At 43.6% G+C, this 27,865-nt stretch overlaps 1 protein-coding gene across 4 annotated transcripts in view; it reads right to left on the bottom strand.

Moving 5' to 3' along the window:
• The window catches only part of FAT3 (FAT atypical cadherin 3), a gene marked incomplete at both ends in the record, with an annotated part of 342,641 nt that overhangs the window by 222,710 nt on the left and 92,066 nt on the right, over nt 1-27,865 (bottom strand). For all 4 annotated transcript variants that reach the window (XM_084265956.1, XM_084265958.1, XM_084265957.1 and 1 more), the window contains one exon: nt 10,859-11,173. In XM_084265956.1, coding sequence (XP_084122082.1) covers nt 10,859-11,173 — 315 coding nt within the window. The remainder of the gene's footprint in view (nt 1-10,858; nt 11,174-27,865) is intronic.

Genomic DNA, 27,865 nt, shown 5'->3' with positions numbered 1-27,865 from the left:
CTTACATTTATCTTTTGGGTATTGTGGCTACATTAACAAACTGAGAATGTGTGCTGCTGTTCATATGCTGTTGTTAAATTAAAGTTCAGGAAATAACACTCCGTTTTCCAACCAAATCCTTTCAAGATCCGAAAAGCTACTTGCTAATTACCATAGAAATAGATCACTGAAGCACAGATTCCACGCACGTAACTCATCTGATGGAAACATGAAATTTCCCTTAGAAGGCAGCAAACCTGCAGCAGATCATGACATCGACTCACATTCACGGGATGCAATGAGCAAACGTGTTCTTGCACAGAGATTATGAGCAAAGGTAAACTGAGAAAGAAAGAGTGCAATTACTTGGAAGTAGCCTGGAACTTCAGGGCTCTGGCTCTGCCTCCTCACTTCATGATAGCATCAGAGAAGCTGATTGGGGTTTTGCATGCGTTAGGCTGATGGAGAAGGCTTTTACTTCCTCCACCCAAGAGACATGAGGAAGATCTGCCCTTACACTGCTTGGGAGGCTTCACCAGAGTCTCCTTGCCCATCTGCAAACTGGAATCCTTCCTTTCCTGTGCGCAAGCAAGGCTTGCCTTCAGGCGAGAGGGAAAGCAAAGGTCAGGAAGGGCTGAAAGGCAGGCTTGGGATGTGGTGTTGTAGTTGGAAACAGGATAGGAAATATGATAGGAACTTGGTGCTACCCGGGCTCCCATATGCCCAGATAACTTCTGCACACTGGGCAGGGAACAACAGTGCCAGGTCAGCCTTGCTTTAGAGGTTCAGCAGGGCAGGATGGGCTGGGTTCACACCAGAAAGGCTTTGCATTGCATGTGGCCAGTGGCTTTGAAGGCAAATGAAGATCTAATCTTCATTACTGGCATAAGATGAGTTAGCCACTTCCTCTGCCTCAGTTCCCTGCTTGTTCAAAAAGGAACAACAGTCCTGTTGTACCCCACCATACAGGGTGAAGGACTTTGCTACCTTGGGAGAAGAAACCATACATGTTACAACAGGTGAGAAGGTACAGTCACAGCAGAATCCATATGACAATGAATGTAAAAACAGTTCCAAGAGCAGGATTTCTCACAGGGAGATGCTTTTTCAGACCTAATTTCAGAGGTCTTAGAGCTCTGCAGAAAGTTTTGTATAACATGAAAGCTTTGATCAGGGGGGTCTTCCACTATTTAACCCCAGATAGTGCTTCATTTTTATACATATATGGCTCCTGTTAAATTAAGCTCTGTGTGTCTAGACATATGGCAATACGATCTGTACAATTATATAGATAAGGTCACATACTTAACTGGCAACAGCACTACTAACTTCAAAAAAGTGTCAATCTTCCCTGGGAGAGAAAAGCACTCTTATTAACATAATGGGGGAGGGGGAAAGAGAGGGGAGAGTAATTTCATGGAAAAATAATTATCCATGGTTATAACAGCATAACTCTTGATGGAGATTGAGAGTCTGAGACAAAAGGAAAAATAACAGAAATCCACTGTTAATCTTGATTTCTGAATAAACCAGTTCAGCTGCCCTGCAAGGTGATGAAGTTTTGGAGGGTTGGTCGGTGTTGACACAACCTTTTATGTGATGGAAGACAAAAGAATTAATAGTTAGTCATTACTGACATCAGGATAGTTGATGCAAAGATACATGTCTTTACAGTTGCCTTCTCTATTCCAATTTCCTAGCCAGTTGTTTTTTAAATGTTAACATACAGCACAGGTCAACCTCATTCTCCCGGACAGGAAATAACTCCCTATTTTTTTCTTTGTACCAAGGACTGTATGTAAACTGAGAATAAATTCTAACTACAGTCCTTGCCTTTAGCTTCCAACCCAGAAAGAGAAAGTGCTCTCACAGTAAGGTGAAGACACACCAGTCAAGCTGTGAAACGTGCCAGTCCAAAGACGACAATATGAGTGTGCTCACTGCAATGGAATACAAGGAAAAAATACTGACTCAATATAGTCTGCTTGGGGTTTGCAGGGTCCAACACCACAGACATGTGTAGGACCTCTGACTGTTGAGCAAAAGGTAAATGCAACTTGTTTGATTGATTAAAAGCAGCAGGAAATAAAATAATACAACAACCCCCTCTGCCAACCCCAAGCCTTCCTTTCACCAGGGCTGACATCACAGCTCTGTTTTCCTGCCCCACAGGTTCCTCTCCACAGCTGCCTAAATGCCACGCTCATGGGCTCCACATCTCAGCATCTCAAACTCAGCAACGTTATCCGTCCCACCAGAGTTCAGGCTTGGACCACAAGCAGATTCACAGAATTGTAGGGCTTGGAAGGGACCTCCAGAGATCGAGACCAATTACTGTAACGCAGGGCATTCACTACTACTGTCATAACACTGTATAGTTGGATGTGACAAGTATCCACAGCATATGCACGGTGCATGGAATTACCAGGGCTGTGACTTGTGGTACACAGTTTCCCCTGTTCATCTTCTGTCATCAATGATAATATCAAAAGTATTTGATTACCTGGAAGTGAATGCACCCTGGGTCGTCCCTACCCATGGCAGGGGTTTGAACTAGGTGGTCTTTGAGGTTAGTTCTGAATAGGACAGATCTGCTCTGCTGGTGCTTTTGAAAATAAGAAATTATTCGCAGTAATGCACAACAATGTAAATTAATGGGAAAAAGGGCAAAATCCTTCCTGGTCCAGAATGGGTGCTGGGGCAGCACAGGAGGGAGTTCTTTGGGTATCAGGCAGTAACCTTCTCGATCAGCAAACACCAATTCACCGGCCCTCACCATGCTGTTGCTCTTCAGAACTCCGTTTCTACTGAAGCAAATGAGGAATTCAGGTTAAAAACTGATGTTGCATTGAGTAAGTGAAGGCACAATGGTTTAGCCAAGGCAACAGGAATACTCCCAAAGTTTCTTACTGTAAAAGAGGACTGAAAAGGTCATCACAGAGATCTAAAGAAAGGTTAATATTTCTATAAGCCATGTTTAAATCTGCTGATTACAAAGAAATGGCTTTTATGAACAGTATTGTATCTTCTAATGCCATTTTAAAAGAGGGACTTGATACTGGTGACATCCAGCAATCTCAACTGTATTCAGTGCTTCATGAATCAAAAACCACTGCTAGCAGAAATCAGGTCTGTTCAGCAGAGATGATAAAGCTGGATTTATTATTTTATTAATAGCAGCATTACTGTAGCCTCAACTAAGGTGACACAGCTCACACCTTTATCCTCTCCACAGATAACACATACAGAGTAAGGAGGGAATTGCTGACAGGGAGGAGGGAAGAGATGGGCTGGCTAAGCTCAATTTTTCTCATTTTCAGTGCAATCAGTGGCCTAGCAGTAGATTTACTTAATCTAAAGAAGTTTTATATTCCTTTTCATCCTACCATTTCAGCAGTGATGCTCCTCTTTCTTTTTATGTGCTTCTGAATACATGACTGTGGGTGGATGTTTATTAATGCTGAGATGTCTGGAAAATCAATAGCTTGCGTTTCCACGGCCTATTTGATCTGCAAACTGTCTACTGCGAATTAATTTCCAAGGCAATCTCATGAGGTAAGGAAACATTTCCACTTACACAAGAAAAAGAAAACAGTGAGGTGAGGTGACTCACTCAAAGCCAAAAGAAGAGTTTGTGTCACTGCTGGGCTGCAGCTCAGGAGTTCATTGAATATTTACTCTGAGGAATAAATGTGCACTGGTAAGCAGATGGATTTGTTGTTTTCCATCTTCTTCTCACTGGGTTTGTTCCCCCTCCCCTTTTTCCTTAATTATTACTATTATGACTATTATTGCTATTATGACAAGTTCCTTGAGGCAGGAACTTTGTCTAACATGCTGCAGAATGCTTTTAGGTCCCACTGTCAATAAGCATGTAATTCCAACACCCACGGTCCTTTGATTTGCTAGCTGCTAGCCCTGAACTCAAACCACTAGAAATAAGGTGTCTAGTCAAGAATGAGCCATCCCAAAGCAGAAATTAAAGCTAAAGTGCTCAGAAGCTCTATTTTTAACAGTGAGCATATTACAAAGTCATTAAGAGCCACGCTTTTAAATGATTTTGAGAAGTGGAAGAAAAGAGAGTAGATAATTTAGCATGTGTTGATACAATAAAAATTACAGAATGTGAAAGCCAGCTAATGTGTTAAGGGAATTACAGTGTAAAAATCTGGCTTAATTTTGGATAGTTACAGATTGGTGATAGAGAAATTGGCCTGGACTCTGCCACTGTTGGTGAACTTAGCTTTAGTTCAGTCCTAGAGATGACAGAAGGAGAGGAGACCAATTCCTCAAGTTCACTTTTGGTCGAAGAGTTGTACAATTGTTGTGGGTTTGAGTGGCAAAGTCTTCTATGGTCTTGGCCAGGTCCTGAACTTTAGGAGCACTGGCAGGATGAATGGCAGTGAGCATGACATGATGAGCACAATGGGTTGACATCTCACACAGCCGCCAAACGGCTCCATGGCCAATGTACATGGAGGATATTCCACAGGACCCTTTCAGAAAGAGCCTCCCCCTACTCCAGTGGGACAGAGGTGATTTGCAACACCCTCAAAATTCAACACACTGGATCCCAACTGGATCACTGCAGCGCCTAAAATGCACTCTGGAGGGAGGAGGCAGGTTAGACTCTGCAATCCAAACAAACAAACAAGCTAAAGGCTTGTTTAATTCACAGCATGTCAAAGATCTTATTTCACAGGAAGTTTAGTAATAATTTAGTGGCATGCACAGCATCAACTGCAATGTCAGGCAGCTCGCCCAGTAATGCAGCCATCCCTCCATGATGGGGTGGGAGCTGGGACAATCGGTGGTCAATGAACACAGAACACTGACCATTCTTGAAGATCAGATTAAAAAAACCCAAGACATAAAATGCCCTTTACAAGAACAGTGACAAATGGACCAATGCAGTATTGTTTAGCTTGATATTGTTGATCTAAAGTCACTTAGAAATGTCATCAAAAAGTAATTTTGTTTAATCTTTTCAAATGCTCCAACAGTCACTTTTAGTTATTACACAGTGGAAGGTTTTAGATGCCCCTTGGTTTACAGAACTGAGGTATGTCAGTTTTTCCTCACCCAACGCAACTTGGGTTTAAATGTGAAAGATGTGCAAGGCTGTAGTTGCCTCCACTTCCATTCATTGTCCTTATGACCTTTCACATCACCTGTAGTACAGCAGGAATATTAATAACTGGATTATTAAGAACACTGACGTTTGCCTGCCAGAGCAAGCTGTGTCCCCTTGAGATCAACCGCAAAGCCCCAGCAGAATTGTAAAACTCTGGAGTGTTTAATAGTCTTTGTTCTTCTGCTGGAAAAAAACCCACATGATGAACGCAGGCCTTGGAGACCACGAATTCATCGCAGTGTCCCAGGAGTGCTCTCCTGAATGTATAAATCACAGTTCTTTCCCTCAGCTGTCTTGCATACCTTTATTTCTGGGCTGAGCAGATGCACTATACCAATGAGAAGATGCCACCTGTACTGCTGGCATCCTTCAGGACACAGCACAGCAGCAGTACACTGGATGCGGGTCAGTCTTTGAGAGCAAAGAACATGGGTGGGGATTTCTTGGGACCAATGAAAAGAAAAGCATCCATCAAAATCAGGATGTATGGCAGGAGGGTGAAGCACTGGTTTAGTATGGTGAGGCAAACTTGGCGTTCAGCCCCAGCAGGATCCTGTGTTGGCTGGCCTAGTGAGTGCAAAAGCAAGCAAAGCCCAGCTTGCTAGGAAGAGTAGCATCTGTATCAATTAAATTCTGAGACTCAATAACCCCCCCTGAGCTTACATAAATATTAATGCTAGTCCAGCATGAAAATATCCAGCCTCTTTCCAAATCTAGGTGCAGATGTGACAGTTCAGAGACAGCTTCCAGAAGCAGAATCACTGCTGATGTACTGACCTACAGATACTATTTCTAAACTGACTAGTGCCTCCTGCCTTAAATACTGCAGCAAATACTGTTGTGGGAGTGCCAGGGGTCTGCCTCCGTCTAAACAGTGCCAGGAAGAGACTAAGCAAGGTGTAAACGAATTTATCAGACACACACCAGCATAATTTTAGAGAAATTAATTAACGTCGAAGTGCAAGAGAGTGAAATGCAGTCTGTTGGCATGTTAGTTAAAATATATCTTAATCTCATCTCCATAAGACTGAAGAGGAGCTTATTGGGTTTGTCCAATATATGTGCAACACTAAACAAAATAATGCGATAGTTTGAATTAAAATTCATTGTTTTCTTCAGAGCACAGAAAAGTAATAAATCAAGGCAGTAAATTACCCTGGTGCTGTGCTGTGAAATTAACACCCATATACATGAAATAAAAATAAGAATTTACAGCCCTAATCAATCAATTTTTTTCTTATTAACTCCATCATCTGTTTTATTTACCTTTTTCCACATGCCTCTCACTCCAAAATAATTCACTCAGCTCAGGATGGCTATGGCAATCCCATGGGCTCAGCTGGGAGCCAGCTAGCCCAGACGCTACACTGGCAGCTCTGCCCTCCTCTTCTTCCTCCTCCTCCTCCTCCTCCTCCTCCTTTTCCTCTTTCTCTGCCCCATCCCACACCACCCAGTAAGGAGAACCTGTGACCCCGTGCTCTGCCAAAGCAATTCCGAGCCCTCCTCAACATCAATGCCAGGCTAAGAGGGAACCCCCTGGCTCCCCCCTGCCGCCTCACCAGCGTTTAAGCTGACCCATGGATGCTGGAGATGCCGAGCACCGGCATGCACATGCTGGGTGCATGACATGGCTAGGAAACCAACGCACAGGGGATGAGTTTCCCTGTGGTCATGTAACCTGGAAAGTCACTTCAGCTAATTGAAAAATACATTACTTACCCCCCGCCCCCCCAAACTCCTCCTTGCAAGATTTTTTGCCCAACTATAAAGAAAAGTCCCAGTTTGCACTCTTGGACCTGCCAAACTTAGGCAGCAGTCTCCACCAGTTTGCTGAACAAGGCTGCCTTGTTCTCAGGCAGGGATGATTTATGGCTTCACACATGTGCTACATTATTCACTTAGTGCTTATACCTGAATAGCAGCTCGTGAGGTAAAAGTGCAGGCTGAGGCGCAGGCTGATGGTCAGCTGTGTGTTAGGAAAAATAATCCAGTTGAGAAAACAAAGTCCTTCATGGGAGGTTGCCCATGCTGCCTTTACATCCCATCCAGCTGCACTGGATGCAGCCCCCACCACCCACATGCACTCACACTCCCACAGCAGAGCTCAGTCCCAGAGAGAGCATGGGTTGCCCAGGGTGACTTCAGTGCCAAATTGTTGCTCTCAACAGCTTTTTAGCAGTGTACAGCTCCTGCAGGAGCAATTCTTCCTCTCTCCACAATCTAGAGAGCAAATTGCAGATGACAATCCTGAAAGGTCTGAAGATTGCCTTCAAACAGATCCAAACACAAGTGATGTATTGGCAGTTCGACAGTACCTAAAATAGCCACCCAGAGCTGTGCCAGTCTATAAACATGTAGGAAGTGACAGGTTCTCTACTAAAAGGCTTCTTCTACCTACAGATATGGTACACAATGAGCTATCTTCCTAAGACTGTAAGATTTGGCTGCAGTTAGTGCCCTGTATCAGAACCAGAAATAAAACATGGACTCCCTACACAGAATCACTAAGTTGGAAAAGACCTCTGAGATCATCGAGTCCAACCATGCCTGTCCTCTACTAAACCATATCCCTGAGCACCTCATCTACCCATTTTTCAAATACATCCAGAGTCTGTGACTCAACCCCCTCCCTGGGCAGCCTGTTCCTGTACATATGTCCCTGCTTGGCACCTTAATCCGATGGCAACACACGTAGTGGTACATATGCCTCCAGAAATCCACATGCCTTGCATGAGCTGTAAAGGGGTGAAAGCAAGCTCCAGAAGAAGGCAAACAGTCATTGCTGAGCTCAAATGATGACTGGAAAGCACAAGATTATGCAAAAACAGAGAGGGACACAGCACGAGCAGCCGGCAGCAACATTCTGGGCATTACTCTTTGTGTTGGCAAGGACCATCCAAAAAGATGAATTTACCCACCTCACCCAGGCTGCAGATAAGGTCTTTTCCAACCAAAATGATTCTATGACCCTATGTCCACATTTTCTGGAGTCAAGGAAGAAATGTCTGAACCATGACCTACACCCACCAGACACATGCCATGAGCCAATAGAGTCATAGAAGCTTTTACGTTGGAAAAGGCCTTTAAGATCAAGTCCAACTGCTAAATTAGCACTGCCAAGTCCACCACTAACTCATGTCTCTAAGCACCACAGCTACGTGTCTTTTATGACATGCCTGTGCACTCTCTGCCCTATGTAACAAACCTAGCTTCATTGGTCTAAAGTACCAAGTCCTAAAAATAAGGAAGAGGGCTAGTAATGCCTTTTTTTCCAGTGACAGTGGGAGATTTCATGTTGCAATATAGCCAGGTGATCTAAGGAAGCGATCTGTAAACCATGATTCATGTTTCTTCACAGTGGAAGAAGCCAAACTTCTCTTTTCTACAATTTCCTGAGCCTCTGAATAATATGGGTTTAGGAGTTATTCATTTCTGGCAGCAAATCCAGTGGGAGGTTCAACTCTGAGCACATCAGCAAAGCCCAAATAGTTGAGCACTGGAGAAACTTCTTAGTACCCCAAGACCATCCATACGTTCCAACCAACTCTCTGTCTCTAGCCATGGCCATCTGTAGCAGAAGCCACCTTTATGCAATAATTGAAGTGCAAATTGTTGTCTTAGACAAATTAGTGCACTGTGGGGAGATGGCTGAAGGGAGCCTGGCCAGACACCCCCAGAGACCTTCCTAGGAAATTCCGTGCTGCTTTTATTCCTTGGACGTCAGCATCCCATCGGGAAAAAGCCTCCTGAAGTCAAAGCTCAGCAGGCAGACCTCACCAGACGATACTTCCCAAGGGAGGAAGAAATCTTTGTGTTGAAAATCACACAGCTCCCTTTTGGGAGAAGGCACCTCTGTGCACACACACTCCATCAACCCCGTTATTTTCAAAGACAAAAACAAACTAAGAGAAGCTGCCTTGCCCGGCTCTCACTGCTCTGTTTGGCACCAAGGTGGATAAAAGGGAATGGTTTATCCCCTCTGTTACAAACCACAGGTAGCCACCAGCCAGGATGCTCACCCAACGCAATGAGGGCCCCTTGGGAGCTGCCCAAAGGCAACGTTACTCACAGACAGCATTTTCCACAGCACAAAAGGAAGATGAACCATGTTCAGCATTAACTGTGAGAATGAAGATCTCCTTGTTAGCAAAAAGTATCGCTGCCTGCTGTTCCAGATGGACAAAAAAGACACCCCACAGGGTGTGTTACCAGGCTAGGGTAGGTGTGCTACCACGCTAGAGTGCTGCGGGGCTGCAGCATGCCTGGCTCCGGTCCTCATCATGGGCTCACCCCCACCGCGGTGCAGACAAGCAGAGCTGTGTGAGCAGGTTGCTCCACGGGAGGAGCTGACGGGAAGGAAACACAAGCATTAAACACTGCAGAGTCCTAACTCTGCTGTTTTGCCAAGATGGGATTTAGGGGGTGGGGAGGGGGAGAAGGGATGCAGATGGAAGAGCCATCTTCAGCCATTTCAAGTGTTAAAAATAAGTGAGATATGTGCCTTAGGGCTCGGCAGATTGAACACAGTGATTATGCATGCTCCATGATTCCTCACCTGGGCTTATGCCTGAGAAGATCCTGACCCCTTCTTATGCCACACATTGCAATAGAATTGCCCAGCCAAATGTTGAAAACCTATTTAGTGAAAATCATTTTCCTACATCAAATTAAAAAATGTTCCCTCTAAGGTCTATTCCTTCTGGTTTCCTAGCTGTTTAGAAATTTGCAGCAGATATAAATAAACTTTAAAAAAAAAATAATCAAAACCCCAGAACGAAACCAGGAGCATCACAGCCAGCATGAGAGCTGTGAGAATCCTCTAAACTACTTGGATAAAGAGCAGCCTATTGCTGCGAAAGATACCCCCAGCTCTCTAGCTCCAGGCCGTGCTGGAGGGCGCCCACCAGCCAGAAGAGCCAGGGATGGCCACATACATGCCAGAGTGAGGACCACCTGTGGCAAAGTACAGGTAGTCACCCAGCAGAGCATCCATGACCTTGAGCAACATCTCCTGGGGCAATTCCTTCATCAATCAGGCACCTGGGATGCCCAGTTCAGCAAAGGCACTGAGGGCACAGAGACATGTGACTGGTTCCACACAGCACAATGACCCACCACAAGCCAACAACACTTTAACTTGAAACACCCATCATATCTGCACCACTGGATCCACAGGCTGCATCCCCAGCTGTTACAAACCAATGCAAACCCAGAGTTTGGGTTTTTTTTAAGACCAAAGGGACTTTTTGGTCATCTAAACTATTGTTTTGTGAAAACCAAGCTGTAGAATTACATCCAGCTACTGTAATGCAGAGCCTAATTACATGCACTGGGCAACTATCACGCCACATTTCAACAGTGCTACGCCAGCTTAAAAAGGTCAAAAGGTCATTCTGGAAACTGCAACGGCTTGAATCTGCTTCCAAGCATTGCTCTGCAGACTCAGCACAGCAAAGTCTCATCCCCACAGACATGGGGAACAGACAACAGCCAGAAGCTAACTAGTAACCTACAGAAGAGCGACTGCTGCAGCAGCACATTTGCAGCATGTCATATGCCAATGTGCTTGTGTATGGATGCAAAAGGTGCTTTAGGCACACTCAAGAAGCTTCATACACATAATAGCTAACCGGAAAACAGAGGCCTGGAGAGCACTGCAGTGCCAGTGGATCCCGACAGGGAGCAAGCTGATACATATTTAAATTGTATTCTTCCACCACCCCTAAGACAGCAGGAAGTTTTTACCTGTTTTGGGATTGATTACAAAGAAGTTCTGGGGGTTTCCACTTGTAATCCGGTAAGTCAGTTTTTCATTAGTGCTGGAGTCAGGGTCCTGGGCTTGGATCTGAATGACAGATACATCCTTTGGGGAGTTTTCCATGACGGCTGGGTAATAGATAGGTTCAGAGGTGAGAGGGGCGTTGTCGTTCACATCCTCCACTTCAATGTAGACTTCGATGGTAGTGTAGAGTGGGATAACACCATGATCAGTTGCATACACTGTCAACCAGTAGGATTTGGTTGTCTCCCGGTCAAGAATGTCTGCTGTGTAGATAACTCCTGCAGAAAAACAGCAAGCAGAGGATCTAAGGAGTAGGATCAATCAAACATCACATCTGTTTTAATTTGCTGTACTACAGAATTGTGTCTGGGATCTAAAAGTGATTGTGCATAATATGCAAAGAGAAATTTAAACTCAGGCATTGTTTCCTGAACCTTGCTCAGTACCTAAATCCTTTGTCCTAAGAAATACACAGGAGAGATAAAAAGATGGCTCTTCATGAGTGTCCTAATGTCATAGCCAATTCTTTGCTGTGACTGCAGCTGGCAGGTTAACAGAGGAAACCCTGTCATTTTTTGCTGGCGATGCGAACTTGTATAAACCTTGGTTGAGAGGGATATCACCACTGATAATGAACTGTACAAGAGGACGTGGCTTCTCTTTTCAAGCTCCTGACAGTGCCCTTGCTAAAGAATAAAATCTAGGTGATGGTTTAAAATAAATCCATTTGAGTTCTGAAAACAGATAGTAAATTTAATAATGCGATCACTCATTGCACAATGCCAAAATCCTGGGTAACAAGCAGTCAAAAGCTCACATAACAGAAGCTCTTAGACAATCAGTACATGCTCTTTTATCACGGAGGAAGGGAAGTTTGGCCACTTTACCTATTAGTAAAACATCAGCTGGTTTCCTACTTGGTCCTAAGAAATGAGAGAAAGTGTGTTTGCATATAACAAATCTGCAGAGATGCACGGCACCCACCACTCCATCCAACACCACTGCTGTGCCCACACAGTTCCTGCTATGCAGGACTCCCAGTGAGCTTACTTCTGCCTTGAGTGATTTAGAAATCCATTCTCCTCGTAACATGTACACCAAAAACACCACCAACTTTTGTAAAAACAGATATAGGGACCTTAAAAACAGAAACACATGCTTGTATTTGCATAGACCAAACCTTCCTGACTTGAGCACTGACCACAAATGCACAGAAGAGCAAACACACCAACCCCACACATACAAAGACACAAACATCAAAATAAACCAATGTGCTGTCCCACTACTTCTGCAACACAGGTACTAAGAACATTCTCCTCTCCTAACACAGCATTTCTAAATCTTGGACAACACATTAATACAGTGGATGTCAGGCTTGAGAAATACTGAAATGGACAGTTTGCACCATTGACTCATGTCACTAATAAGATGGAAACTGGAGAAGTTGCAGGGCGAGACAGGAACACAGGAAACCTTAATTTAGTCTCAGATGTGCTTGATGCTACTTACAGCCATTTCACCAGTTAATCACTGGGGAAAATCAGTACTAATAAGGGATGTGTGTGTCTTTGTGGCTTTGGGTTTTTTTAACTATCAGACTGCAGTGAAAGTTTCTATGACAGCCTAAAGTCTTAGAAAAGCTTTAAGGACATTGAAACAGGCAGAGAGGTGTTTCAGGCAGAGTCCGGGCACTACTAAGGAAGGTGCAGGCTTTGTGCTCAGCCACTGTACAGAGCATGGGCTGGAAAGAAGGGATCCTCCTTGTCAGTCCTACCAGGAATCCTTAATGGGGTATGTAAAGTTCAGATATTCAGATGTAATTTATCTGCATTACTCCTCAGCCTCAGTCTTACCCATCAAATCTGGCTTTTTAGATTACATCAGCAATTAATCCCTTCAGACACTGGATTCAGACAAGACCTTTGGTCTGAAAGTTAACTGGTAAGTCTTCCATTTCTTGAAGAGCAGCCATGAGGATGTTCTGAGACATCAGCATAAGGGATGGATTTGATGTCGTGATAGAGCTTCTGGTGTCTAACAATATGAACAGCCCTGGTGCAAACTGCCCTGGACATTTCACAGTAGAACACACTCTATACTGAAGGTTACTGGCAAACTCAACTAAACTGCTTTGACAAGGGATAGCAGTGACCCAAATGATGTAACTACTGTCCTAAGGGACAACCACCCCTGAGAACCCCACTGAATGAGAAGGGATGTTGGGCCATGATCCTGACATCCTCCATCCAGCTCTGCTCTGGGCAGGAGGCAGCAGAAAACCCAGAACCCTCCCCACAGTTGCAGAGATACCTGATGTACTTGTACTTCTCTTACAGGACATTTTATGTTTTAAATATAGTTTTCAAGCTTGGGATTTACTTTTTTTGTAATTTTTTTTTACGTTAGTTTGAACTGACAAGCATTTTCCTATCATTTGATCAACAAAGGTACTTTTTACAAGGGCATGGTGTGATAGGACAAGGGATAATGGCTGTAAACTAAAAGAGGGTGGATTTAGATTAGATATTAGGGAGAAATTCTTCCCTGTGAGGGTGGTGAGGCCCTGGCACAGGATGCCCAGAGAAGTTGTGGCTGCCCCTGGATCCCTGGCACTGCTCAAGGCCAGGTTGGATGGGGCTTTGGGCACCCTGGCCAAGTGGAGGGTGTCTGTGCCCATGGCAGGGGGTTGGGACTAGATGGGCTTTGAGGACCCTTCCACCCCAAAACAGTCTGGGACTTTTGTGACTCTATATGGAGAGGAAGGGGGCAACAACACCAATTCCACACATGTATGGGCTTAGGTCTTTTTCTGTACATCATGTACATGTTTTTCTTGCTTAGATATACTATTCACCAAACAAAAGTGAGCATCACAGCACTGAATGACAAAGGTAGAGTATATTCTAAATATCCTTGTTGGCAGCAGACTGTGCTCCACAATGTCTTTCTCTAGAAACATGGGTGAAATATGTAGTGAACTGTGATGAAAATTCCTAGAAGTCCAGAAGAGAAATTATCACAGGGATGAGAAAAGCCGTAATAAATGACACCCAGTGGAAATAAATAAATAAAATAAAATCCACATGGACGAGGATGAGGCAAAAAAGATGAACATTAGTGTTCCTAGAGATGTTGATTTATTCAGAGGATACAAAGAATTATTTTAGATCTTTAAACAAAATTTGAAGTAAGTAGAGTTTTCCCCCAGTGAGAGTAGAGGTTTTAGCAGATTAACCTCTGTTTATGAAGCTGAATTTCAACAATATTGAGCTGATAATAAATCTATCTTCTGAGTCATTCCTTCATTTTATGACTCCTGGCAACAGTTACTTTCCATTTCTGTGTTGCAGAAGGAAAGGATCATTGAATGAGTGTTAGCAACTGCCAACGGGTATTGCTACACTGGTTCTTCTTTTTATTTTTGATTTATTAAAAGGTCCCAGATATGAATTAATTAATTTTCCTCAATATGTCTTGTCATTTCACCTGTCACCACCAAACAACAGCTTGATAAATAATAAGGTCTTTGTTCACTTTCAGGTTTTCCACACGGAAAGTCTCATGTTGCCCCAGGAGCACCTTATAGAATCACAGACTCATAGAATGTGTTAAGTTGGAAGGGACCTTTAGAGGTCATCTAGTCCAACTCCCCTGCAGTAAACAGGGACATCTTCACTAGATTAGGTCCCTCAGAGCCCCATTAAGCCTGACCTTGAGTATCTCCAGGGATGAGACCTCCACCACCTCTCTGGGAAACCTGTTCCAGAGATCTACCACCCTAATAGTGAAAAGGTTCTTCCTAATATGCAACCTAAATCTCCCCTTTTCTAGTTTAAAACCATTACCCCTTGTCCTAGTGCTACATGCCCTTGTGAACAGTTCTTCCTCAGCTTTCTTACAGGCACCTTTCATATAAGGTCCCCCTGGAGCCTTCTCTTCTCCAAGCTGAACAAGACCAACTCTCTCAGCCTGTCTTCATAGCAGAGGTGGTCCAGCCCTTTGATCATTTTTGTGGCTCTCCTCTGAACACACTCCAACAAGTCTGTGTCCTTCTTGTGTTGAGGGCTCCAAAGCTGGACACGGAACTTCAGGTGAGATCTCACCAGAGAAGAGTAGAGGAGCGGAATCACCTCTCTTGATCTGCTGGCCACACTTCTACCACATTCTCAAATGTCCTGCCTAAAGTGCCTCTTGCTGTATATCCAAATATGGGTCTGAAGTTACTACCCACAAGAATACACATGCTGCCAAAATACTTCACAAATCTCACCATGTAGGTATGGGTAACACCTTCCAGACAGATGTCAAACTTTATCTTCATATGAGGTGTAAGATTAATGACACCAGTCTCTCCAGGTAGGTATGGGTGACACCTTCAAGACAGATTTCAAACTTCATTTTCATATGGGGGTGTAAGACTAATGATGGCACTTGATTAGCAGCACTGCTTCCTCACCACCATGGCATGAATGCAAAAAATGCTGGTAGGGCATCAGGAGCCACAAAATGTCCCCTGGGGCAGTCCACAGGTACGCTCTCACTCACTATAACTGAGGGAAAGTATGGGAAAGGCTGAGAATATCCCTGGATGAGACCAAAACAAATTCAGAAAAAAACCTCAAAACACTTCCTTCAAAGCTTATAGATATTAACAGACACTAATGACACATGGAGCTCTGCTTTCGGGGACAGGAGAGCAGAGGGGAAGTGAGGCCTTTGGGAGCAGCTCTAAGGCTTTTCTTATAGTGAAAAAGTTTTATAGTGCACTCTTCCCAGCTGCCTGCTAATTAGAAGAGAAATACGAAGAAGGTAAAAATGCCTGAGCTAAACAAATCAAGCAGCAAGAAGAACCACCAGCAGAGATCCTGGAAATTTCTAAGTGATTAAACCCAAAAAATTTCCAAGATTTTGCAGATTCATTTCTTAACAAGACAGAAAAAACAGATGTTCCTGTCTGCTGGGATGCTACGCCATGGAGGAATTACGGCTTTTCTACATGAGGCAGCTGAAATCCAACATAGAGGTCTGTAAGCCAGCTCTTCCAAGTTGCCCTCAGCCAGATTTTGTATGGCCCCTGGAGTACAGAAGCCAATGGTATCCCAGGCCCAGGGCAGCCCCAGGAATAAAGCCAACCATCAATCCAAAAAGCAATGCCACCGATGTGCTTGCCACTGCGTTCCTCCAGGTACATCTGCCCTGTGCAGTTCACTAAGCCCCACGTGCATTACAACCACTGTAAGTGAAAAATAACAACAGAGTGCATTAATCTCTGATTAAAATCCTGGGCACATTTGAATGTAAATTAAGTGCAGCCCTTGGGCTTGGCATCATGCCAGCATTGCAAAGGTTATGTGCTTGTTTCTCTTAAAGGCTTGTTTTCCCGCTTTCCTTGGGAAAATAATGGGATAATGTCTTCTGTATGGCTCCTGCAAGTGGCACACATTGAGGTGCTGCATTATGATGGGCAAAGGCAAAAAAAAAAAAAAAGGAGTGAGAAGCTACTGTCTATCAAATTAGACACAGAAACATCCAACTGGATTTCCCTCCTTCCTTTTCCACTTACTTGTTGCACATCTGTCAGCAGACCACTTCAAATGGCGTGGTCCACTCAAAAATTATCTGAAAGTTACATATTCTCTATAATCAGGAGAGGCTCTTAAAACAAAAAGGGATTAAAGGAAAGCATAATTTCTTTCCTCACCACTTTTTTTTTTTGCCCCCCCTGTTTGTTTATCTTACACATTTGACAGTACTTTGTGTATAGGTCCCGTGATGAATGGACCTGCCACAGCTCTGCAGGAGAGTGTTTACTGGAGCTGTCAGCCCATGTGTTTACATAGGTGCCCATCGCCATGGATATCTGCTTCGTACATACGTCCCTCCTAAAAGTCAGATCATCCTTCATGAATACTCTCAATAGCACAAACGCTGAAAGGAGTTCAACTCTGGTTAGTTTTTTTCAAGGCAAGATTAAAAGACAACTTGGTGGTCCATAAGAAGCTGGACAAGGAAGAGACAGCAGAGAGTAATGAGGCTTTTTTTAATCTAGCTGAGAAAAGCAAATTGAAGTCTGATGGCTGGGAGCTGATGGCAGAAAAAGGAGAGTGCAAATACTCAATGTGGAGGATATCTGGCAGGAACAACTGCTTGCCAGGGACAGGCCAGAATCTCCCAGCATTTGGCATCCTGGTAATGGGACAAGCCAATATAACCTATTCTCCCACCCAAGTTATTAGTCTAGATGCAAAAAATAATGTAGTGTGTGATTTAACTGACTCAGCAGCCCGTGTTGTAAAAGTTGCCAGTGTAAGTAGTCACACTCACGCAGTTTCAGCAGATGATGAACAAGATGCGGGGTGGTTGCTGCACAGCCAGAAAGAGGACTGACTTGTAAGGATCTGCTATGCTTCTAAAATCGTCTGTCGCACAGAAGGACAGCGGAAAATCCTTGCAGTGGTTTTGCTAGGGGTCATCTTGCTTAATGCCATCAGCTCAGTCTTTCCATGGGAAGAGCCTCAATGACAAGACGTTGCTTGTTCTTCTCAGGAACAAGAGCCTTTCAGGTGCTTTTCAGGAGCAGGAGCTAATCGCACAAACTGCATCTCAGACTTGGCAATTAGGGATGGCCAGATAAAGTGAACGGCCTCTTATTCCCAGAGCCTGATTCAGGACCAGCCACAGAGGAGGGCAGGAGGAGTGGGAGGCAGCAAAGGGAGAAGCTGTCCCCAGCACCGTGGGCAGCATGGGGTGGAAGTGACACTATGGCAGCCCACCCAAAGATATTTCCAATTCTGCCAAAGTGCAGCATGCCCCTTCCCACCCAAAGCCAGCTCCTAGCTAGTGCAAATGCAAGGATTAGTGTTTCAAGTTGCTAAAAAATACATAATCTTTAAGATGACTGAAGGATTAAGGGTGAAGGAGGCACCTTCCCAAGCCTGGCCCTCAGGGCACCTGCAAACCCATCTTCAATACGTGCAAGGGCCACTTCAGCTTCTGCCATGCAAAGTGCCACAGAAGCGAATTTCCAGAGCCCCAGGTCTGCCTCCTTCTCCTCAGTGTCAAAACAAATGGGCTCAATGCAAGCCAGCTACAAAGCAGAAGTTGTATTGTCCCCAAATTAAAATGACAGGAATGGGGCACTTGGGAATGTCTCCTGACAGCAAAGTACTCAGGGCTCTGTTTCATCCCTCAAAGGAAGAAAAGAAGGAAAAATCACTGATTCCGAAATGCTTCTAATTATTCATGACCCTCATCAAAGGCTCCAGGAGTCTCCTGGCAGTAAACACAACACCCTCCTTGTCACCCAGCTGTCAGCCAAAGGTCCTTGCTTCCACTGACTTGATGGGAAAATATACTAATTGCAGATTCGGAAGAAAATAGTTCAATAATGGTTTGGGTAGTTTTTTTCTAAATTAGTTGGTCTGTATTATGGAAGGGGAAGAAAGAGTTTACACACCTCATCTGTCTGAACCAAAGTCTACACCTATCTGCATTCCTGACCCCAAGGTTCGGCTAGATCCTGCCCCCCCACATCGCTGCATGGGGGGGCGAGGCAAGATTTGTGAGTGTAAATGCAAATGTCAGAGCTAATCCAGATTCCTTGCACTGAGCAAAGATGTGATTTTTGAAGGACAGTTAGCAGAGAGCTATCGTAGGCAGGAAAAGTTTAAAAATACTGCAAGCCCATTATTCATCGAACCAACGAACGTAAAATCAACCAAAATGGCATGATTTGTAGACAGGAATTTCACACCCAATTAAGGAAGAAAATTTATGATTTCAAGAAAGCTGACATTACTCCTAAGCAATATATTTTTTTTATTTAGGTCCTTCACACAGAATGGCTCTGCACGTATAAAACATATACCTCTTTTAGGAGGTATTTATTTTGTTATTTCCATTAAAGGTAAACTGTAAATGTAAACCACAGGATTAAACAGCTTTAGCATAACGAAGATATGAACCTGAGCACGGATGCCGGACTGATTCAGCACAGTGGAGCCACCTGAGCCAGTGGGAATCAGAATAAACCACACATTATATTCACCCCTTTTGAAAACCTTTCCAGAGCCACGTTCTGAGTATGGGCGGTGGCATCACACCAGCTACAAACTCAACCAGAGCATGAAGGAGACCTATCGCTCATCCCCCCCCCACTGCTCACAGCCAGCAGTTTTGCAAATCAGGCTTCTTACTTTGGTGATTAAATGCTATTTCAACGGCTCCATTTAAGCCCTCCCCCCACATTGTGCAAAGTGTGGCCTCCCATTTTTATTTTACTGCACAAATTATGTCGGCTTTACTGCATATTAAAACACAAACCCAGCTTCTATTGAAGTGAGTGAAAATATCCCCCTTGACTTAAACGGAGATTAGATCATGCCCAGGAACGAGTCCAAAAGCAATATTAACTTTGTGAGCTATACATACCTAGGACTTCCTAATAGTCTTTTGTCTGGGTCATATATAAAACATACATAATAAAGCACGCACTGCAAACAACGCAGGACAGGTAACATTCCTGTCTGGGGATTAACTTTTAATTTTCTCTTTTTTACTGATGTTTTGAATATCCCAATTTACTGTTCCCTCAAAAGGCAGTTTCTGCAGTGAATATCGTGTCTGTGTTCCCAGAGCAGTAGAAGAGAGTTAGAAAGCCAACCCTCAGCCATGTCGTTTCCACTGACCCTAGATTAGCCTGCAAATACATCTCTTACTATGTTATCACAAATATCACCACCAACCAGGATCATGACAAGGACATTTGACATGCTAATGAGCATCTGCACCTAATGGGTAGGTAGGTAGGTAATGTACAGTTTTACGACACATGTCACCATGTGTTTCAGGGACAATTTCAAATGTGGGCTCTTTCCAAAGGAGGGACCACCACTGCTGTTCTGAGCACAGCACTGCCTCAACAGAGGGGCTGTAAACTGATTCTGCTCATGGAAGAAACCACCACCAATACACTGGTTTAAACCAAGCATGACTATTGGGCTGAAATACAGATAAGGTACATACAGAAATCTCCACTGATCTTAGAGGTCTCGGACCAGCCAACAGCCCAGCCGAAGCCAGGGATACTCGTATGACTTGGATGCACAGTGCATTTCCAAATCAGGCCTGGCAGGGGTCATTAAATCAGCTACAGCCCCACCAGCATGGCTCGCATGGGCAAGACCTTGACACCAGGCTTGGGACGGTGTCCTGCCTGAGTGTGGACCATGGCCAGCCCTACTTCAGGCTGCAAAATACAAATGTAAATTCATTTACTACAGGTAAATTAGTTTAACTACTTAAAGGCAACAATCAAGTTCAGATCTGGCCACTGCCCCCTCAAATCAAAATAATTATAAATATACATGTGTGGTTACACTTTTGTTGATATCCATATATATATGTATATATATGCATAGATTAATGTTTATTAATGCATTTAAAGATAATACATCCATATTTTAAATATAATACATCCATATATATGAATAACAACAAATACGGTGTGTACGTATATATTTTCATATATATGTATATATGTATATATAAGTACAATACACACCATATCTATATATACACATATATATATATATATATGAATAATGTGGTTCCAAGGGTAAATGCTGCAGACCAATTTAGCAGTGCCACCCGCCACAGGGACCCAGTTTTCTCAGGAGTGTGATCACACCTCCCCGGGGTGCCCCAAAACAGACGCCAAGGCTACAGAACTGCTGCCATGAGGGCAGAACTCTCAGTGAAGCAGTGTGTTATTGGCACAGAAACAGAGGCACACCTCAGATTAGGTGCTTGGCCTCTCAGCTTACTTGTATTTTGGGGTTTGAGTCAAGATTCCCTTTTTTTAGCCTTGAAACAACTGAAATTCAGTGCTGCTGCTTTCCTCTGCTTGTTTTCTTTGGGGTGGGGGCAAGGTTTACAACTTCCCATTAAAGTGAGCTATCACTTAAATATGACATCTTCAAGGTCACTTACACATCAATTTCAGAACAATTTTCCAAACACATGATCAAGACACTGAACCAGGGGCTTAGTCAAATAAATTCATAATACCATTTATGAATTGAATGAAATAAGATATGCCAACATTTTCACCTGACTAGGTTTTATTATGGTTTCTGCATCTTCCATCACATCCCTCTACTTATTCAGAGAAATACACCTATTCATCTTGCTCTAATATTTTCCTTGATCAGGAAAAAAAACCCCACCTTACATGAATAAACAAAACATACACAATGGGCAACTCTGGGAGAACCAAATTGCCTTCAAAGCACCAATGCTATAAAGAAATCCTCTCATTTATGAATGATCTCTATCAAAGCTTAGCACACTCCACCACTGCCAAGCAATGCAGTAAAACCAGGCTCAGAGGAGACCTGAAGCCCCAGCTACGTACAGTTTCCTACTCTACAAGCAGTTCCTTACTCACTACAAGCACATGAGAATGATGGGACACACCATGACACAGCTCTGACAAATGGGAAGTGCTGCAAGCCTGTATGGTTTGAGCCATATTGTTCAACTTTTATAAACATTGCCTACTTGCTGGCATCCCTTTAACCCAGGTAGATCCACCTGTCTCCTCAGTCTCAGGGGCATGGCTAAATACAATTTCTATTTATGGGATGAACATTGTGCTATTCAGCTCAGCTTTTCAGCCAAAGGGGCAAAAAAAACCACATGAAAAGGGCAGTTTTGCAACTGTGGCAGGTGTTGTGTAAAATTCAGATACCTTAGAGTTCTATAAAGGCTTGCAGGACGATGTACTGTGGGAACACATGCTCAATGTAACTCAGAAGATAATTTCATTCTATTTGCTATACTTTCTTTAAAAATATTTTTAAAGTACTTGTGGCTAATTACAAACTGTGAATTCTCTTCAATAGGAGGTTGAGTGAAAATCTCTACAACAATCTCAAAGGAAGCTGGTCTCTTCTCCCAAGTAACAAGTCATAGGACAAGAGGAAATGGCCTTAAGTGGCACCAGGGGAAGTTTGGACTGGATATTAAGAAAAAATTATTCACTGAAAGGGTTGTTCATCATTGGAATAGGCTGCCCAGAGAGATGATGGAGTCACTATCCCTGGAAGTGTTCAAAAAACATCTAGACATGGCACTTCAAGATATGTTTTAATAGATACGGTGATGTTTGGTTTACGGTTGGACATGATGGTCTTAGAGGTCTTTTCCAACCTCAAAGATTCTATTAACTCTGTATCTGTTTGTGCCTACAGCAAACGCTGACTTTTGCCTTGGTTTTGAGCACGACTGGGATTACAAAACTTCTGCATGCCTTGTGACCACCTCTGCAGCCTTCCAAACCAAACCAAACGTGGGAATCATACCAGCAGAAATACTCATGTTGTTAACACCAACAATTAAAGCTGTTAAGCCTCGATAATAGCCTGTTTGTACGAAAGCATTTTTTCTCAAAGGGTCTGGCTAATGCCTAGAGTAACCCAGATTTTCTGTACATCCTCCTTTGTAGATGAATAAAGAGATCACAGTCTGACCCATGTGTCCTGTGCTGGGAGGACTGGGAAGCTATTTTAAAAAGAAGGGTTTGCTCCTGGTTATTTTTGGAAATGAAATCAGAAGCAGAACAAAGCTGAAGCAGGAAGAAGAGATGGAGAAAAAAAGGCAAAGTAAGCTCAAAAGTATCCTGATAAAAGTCCTGGCAGGGGACTTCTGTGCGGGGTCCTCTTCCTTCACAGGGAGCTCTGAATAAACGAGCATTGGCTCTTCTGATGGATCTCAGCACTGAGAGTATTGGCCCAGGATGGTTGGTCAAAGCAGACAAGGGAGTATTGGGAATATTCCACTAGTAAATGTCTTTCAACTTTCATTTATATATATATTACACTGGAAATAGAGTATTGTTATACATTATACTGGAAATAGAGTATTTTTTTGTTTCCCCTCCTTAGTTGCTTTTTCTTTCAGCCCACGGCAAATGGGCAACCCCATGAAAAGAGCAACAACATCAACCCCTAAATCTGACTTTATCTTTCTCTCCATCCAAACATAAATCCAGAGAAGCAGTCAAAAAAAGAGTTCCTCTGGAAGGGCTTTAATAGCCACGCTGCACTTGAAGGGAAGAGTGGAGAATGCACAGAGTCAGCGTCCGAGCGCTGTTTAACTCCTCTGTACACACAGCTGTATTTCCTCTTCTTGGAGGTGCCATGCATGATTTTGAAGTCTAAAAAGCATGTGATAAAAATGGAGGAGATATAAAAAAAATAGCTTCAAAAGCAGTATGAGGACCAGAGATGATTTGCAGTAAGAGAGGTTAAGATTTTGATTTGCTAAGCTTATTAAAAAGAAGATGGAGAGGCAACTTGATTAGAAAATCCATGTAAAGTTCATGGGGAAATATTACTGGGAAGGAAAGGGCTCTTTAATCTAACAAAATAAGGTGGAGCAACATCCAATGATTGGAAACTGAAGCCAGGAAAAGTAAAATTAGCAATCAACTTGATACCCTTCTTTATTATTTATTTTTTCTAAAGTGGGTGATTAATTCCTGGAATAATTTCTTCCTATCTCTAGATATCTGCAAATGAGGGTGACAAGCTGTTGGGGAAGAAACATTCCATAGCAAATATATGTTATGCTTCTACTTAGAGAAAAATCACTCTATAAAGAGGCACAAATGTGATATATAAAAGTTAGCAATACAAAAGGGATGAAACCTAATGATCTGGTCTCTGCCAGCCTTGAGCACTATGGACTTGTGAACACTGTCCAGCTGTTTTCTCCAAGGAGGTTGGAGAGAAGAGGTTTGTGGAATGATGTTGGGCTGCCACAGTGCTCCCAGCCTGCCCATCTCCAGGTCTCACAGTCACTCTTTTGTTGTCCCCACAACCTCTGCATTGCCATCCCCATGGAGGGGAGAAAATGTGCCTAATGAAAGGACAGCTCCTCATATCTCCTCACTGTAGTGTATGAGGGGATGCAAAGAACCAAAGAGGCTGCTCTAGAGATCTGCACAAGGCATCAGAAGCAGTGCATCTGCTGGCCATGACCACTGGTGAGCTGAGTGGCAGCAAGGACCACCACTTCTGTGCAGGGTGAGCTCCAGGGACGCTGTACCACGGGGGTGGCAGTCAGTGAACAGCCTGGTCCCCTTCTGTGCTGGAAGCGAACAAGATTACAAGAGGCTCTTGGGCAGCCAACCTTGTGGCTTTTTAAGAACAATCAATTGCCCTTGTGTTTCTTTGAGCGCATTTTCCAGTGCATAGGGGCTCTGCAGGCAGTATAGACTTTGTCAATATTGTCCGTGATGCTGTAGCAGCACATTGCTGTTTTGCAAGGCAGCACACTTTATGTTTCATGGTGAAACACAGACTGGATGCTCTGAAAACCTGAAGTTTTACCTAGACCCATTTGCAGGACTCTCCCCAGGTCCAGCCAATAAAAGGTTTTTACCTCTGTATCACACTGATTTTTACATACAGGGGCCAGAGTATGCAACAGTCAGCATGTCAAAAAAAACGTTGACTTGTTTTGAATCAGGACTACTGCTTTAGACTGCCCAGAAGCAAAACCACTTCATTTTTTCTTAAGTATGCTTTTAGGTGTACTTTCTCCTCTCTTCTATAGTAAGACTTTCATCCTTCATGTCCAGAGGCTGTAAAACCACCTCAAGCAGCTGCTTCTGCTCTTGGCAGAAGTTTCAGTAGCTGCAGCAGAAAAAGCACAAAAGAGTTGCCTGAAGGCCAAAATTTAGTTCAGATCACCTGCCAGTGTCAAAAAGATTAGGAGCATCTCTTGCCGTTTGCTTCAAAAAGGACAGGAGTTCAGTTTCCCTTGTTGAATAGATACAAGGGCAGCTCTGGTCGCACTGCTAAGCACAAGAATGGGTCTTACACACCACACCTCTTTCACTAATGGGGAATTATGCTCCATAAAGCAGTCCCAGTGAGACACCCTTTGCATAGATGCTAAACCTCTGCAGGGAAACCACACTGACATCATGTTTTCACCCACATTGTCATTCTGGTGTTAATCTAGAAGGACAACAACCATCTGTGCATGGCCAGTCAAGAAGCTGATCTCAACTTATACATACTACAAAGCACACAGCACATTCCTGATGCCTTCATCAGAGCTGGCAAGCTAAAAGGCCATTGATGAGCTAGGTCTGCAATTAGCAAAAAAGGACAGGACAGTCCTTGACTATATGCTGAATTTAACTGTAGCCCTACTGAAGTAATTGCGGAGTTTAGTCTTTTGTAGCCCCAACGTGCAGGATGAGGAAGGAGCTGCCTACTTAGAAATCATCAGCTTCCAAGTCACTTCTTTGCACAGCTTGACTAGCGCAAAAATCCTTCCCAGAATGTAATTCCATTACTCTGACATTCCTTAAAAGTTTTTAATATTCTTATTTTGTGTGGAAAACAGTAGACTGCTTCCTCAACTTTGAACATCTCTTCTTCAATTCCCAACATTTACCCCAACAGCATTCATCTTTCACCAAAACCGATCACCAGTTTTCAAAGACTGCTCACAATTAAGTTGACTCTCTCCTATTATGGCAAAAATATCCACAGAAATTGCCAAGAACAATATCAGATGCTTCTCAGCATCTTGCTAGTGGGAAAGTCTTAGAGAGAGCTAAAGCATGGGAGGCACCTCACCAACAGCTGTATCTTTGTTTGCAAACAATGAAATAACTGGAATTCATTTCTCTGCTGGATCTTTTTCTGCAACCTCTACAACAACCTCATGGTAACTCTGCAGGAAAAGCTGCATGTGATCAAGAAAGTCAGAAATTTAATTTCCTACCCTGCATAGAGAAAATGGAGTTGGGGGTATAACACCAAACCTAGCAGAGACCTTGCACAAGCAAACCGTAATTATACTTGTTTCATTCTTTGTACTCTGTGTGATAAAAATTCAAGGGTTGAAGAGTATATGGGAATATTCTGGAGTATATTGGTGGAAATTACTACTCTTTTAATGTTGGGATAGCGTGAGTCTGACATTTATCTTCAAAATCTACCACAGGTAGGATGTTCTTCTTCAGTCAAGAAACCAGAAGGGAGCAGGAAGGTGAGCTACTCAAGGGACCATGGCAAACCAGAGCAGATTCACCAGAGTCTTCCAAAGTCATGGTACTTCCTGCCAGCTTTCCCTGCCCATTTTTTCAGGACACAGAATCATAGAATCATAGAATGGTCTGGGGTAGAAGGGACCCCAAGGATTACAGAGTTCCAACCCCTCTACCACAGGCAGGGCCACCAACCTCCTGGCCTGGAGCTACACAAGGTTGCCCAGGGCCCCATCCAACCTGGCCTTGAACACCCCAAGGGATGGGGCATCCACCCCTGCTCTGGGCAGCCAGTTCCAGCATCTTGTTGCTCTCTCCGTAAAGAACTTCCCCCTAGTATCTAATCTAAACCTTCCCTCCTTTAGCTTCAATCCATTCCCCCTTGTCCAGCCATTGTCTACCCTTTTAACAAGTTGATTCCCCTCCTGTTTCTCTGCTCCCTTCAGGGACTGGAAGGCTGCAATGAGGTCCCCCTGCAGCCTTCTCTTCTCTAGGCTGAACAGCCCCAGCTCCCTCAGCCTCTCTTCATAGAGGATGTGCTCCAGCCCTCTGATCATCTTTGTGTTTTGGCTCTGGCCAAGATGCCAGGAAGCAAAGCAGAGGTACCGAGGCACTGGCATCCACCCAGATGCTTCCTTGCTTATTCAGGGCAAGGCTCAGATTCCCTCTGTAGCAGTAAGTATTGCATTTCCCAGCTGGCGTATATGTACATGCACATAAACTGGAGCAGCTCAATCTTTGAGTGTTTTATGATGAGACAGACTAAGCTCCCTGAAGAGGCGGGGAAAGTCAACGCCTTGATAAAGTAAATAATGAAATGTTGCCGCACTGATATATTCCATGTGATCCCTTGAGGGAAACCACAAGCATGAGCCCTAATGAAATAAGACAGAGAAAATAAGGGCTTTGCTGTGGACACAACCCTTATGTACTCATTATCCACTGCTGCGACTTCTATCCCTTTACCAAGGCTAAGCCATCTCAGAGAAATGCTGCATATACATACAGGCAGCTATGTGTATAAACATCATGCGCACACTCGCACCTGGGTACGGCTGGAATGAAAGGGGGCAAAAGGAAAAGGGAATTGTTTTCATTTCTGGCCAGACTGTAAATGCACGGATTGCCTCACAAAGCCACCGCCGTATGCAGTTTAAAGCTTTCATAAACACTTAGAGTTTGGATTTGCATTTGTGAATATTTTAGCTTTTAAAAATGGCCCTGCATTTTATCCTGTAAGTTCTTAAGCACTCGGTAATACCAGTGGGGGCTTTGCCCAGGGCTAATCAATAGGCTGCTCTTAAGATATAAAAAGCCTATTTGCCTATTTATACACAATTTTGCAATGGAGATGGCATTTTCCTTGTTTGAAATGCATCAGTCTGAGCAAATTGTCAACTTGACTTTAATTATTTATTTATAATGCAACTTTGCCGGCTGTGGAAGCAATAAGCCCAAACAAACAAAACCCAGGAAATTATCCCAGATCCAAGAGCAGCAAGAAGCATGGCTCCCTCTAATTGAGTTTTCTTCACTCTTATCTTCTCGAGATGCCTTAGATTGGTTTCCAATTTTCATTTCCATTTCTTCCATTAAATGCCTCTAACCCATGACCTCCATTTACTGCCATGCATTTATCTTCCATTCTTAATTGAGATGTAATGTGTCCACTTGTCCAGTGCTGAGCGCTACAACTCTGACAGCATGCTTGATAAATGCTGGCTCCTTAAGGAGAGCTTGCTTGGGAAAGCGCTGTGCAAAACTCTAGTCCTGAACAGGTAAATCTGCTCCATTAAACTTGAGTTTACCTCATAGACGTGCCATGGGGAGGACCAAAACCCCAATAACACATAATAACGTCTTTGCATTTATTTGGGTTTTTCCCTGCTACCAGATGGAA

Source organism: Gallinula chloropus (assembly GCF_964237585.1).
Source record: "Gallinula chloropus genome assembly, chromosome: 1".
NCBI lineage: Eukaryota > Metazoa > Chordata > Aves > Gruiformes > Rallidae > Gallinula > Gallinula chloropus.
This window is presented reverse-complemented; position numbering and strand designations above follow the sequence as displayed.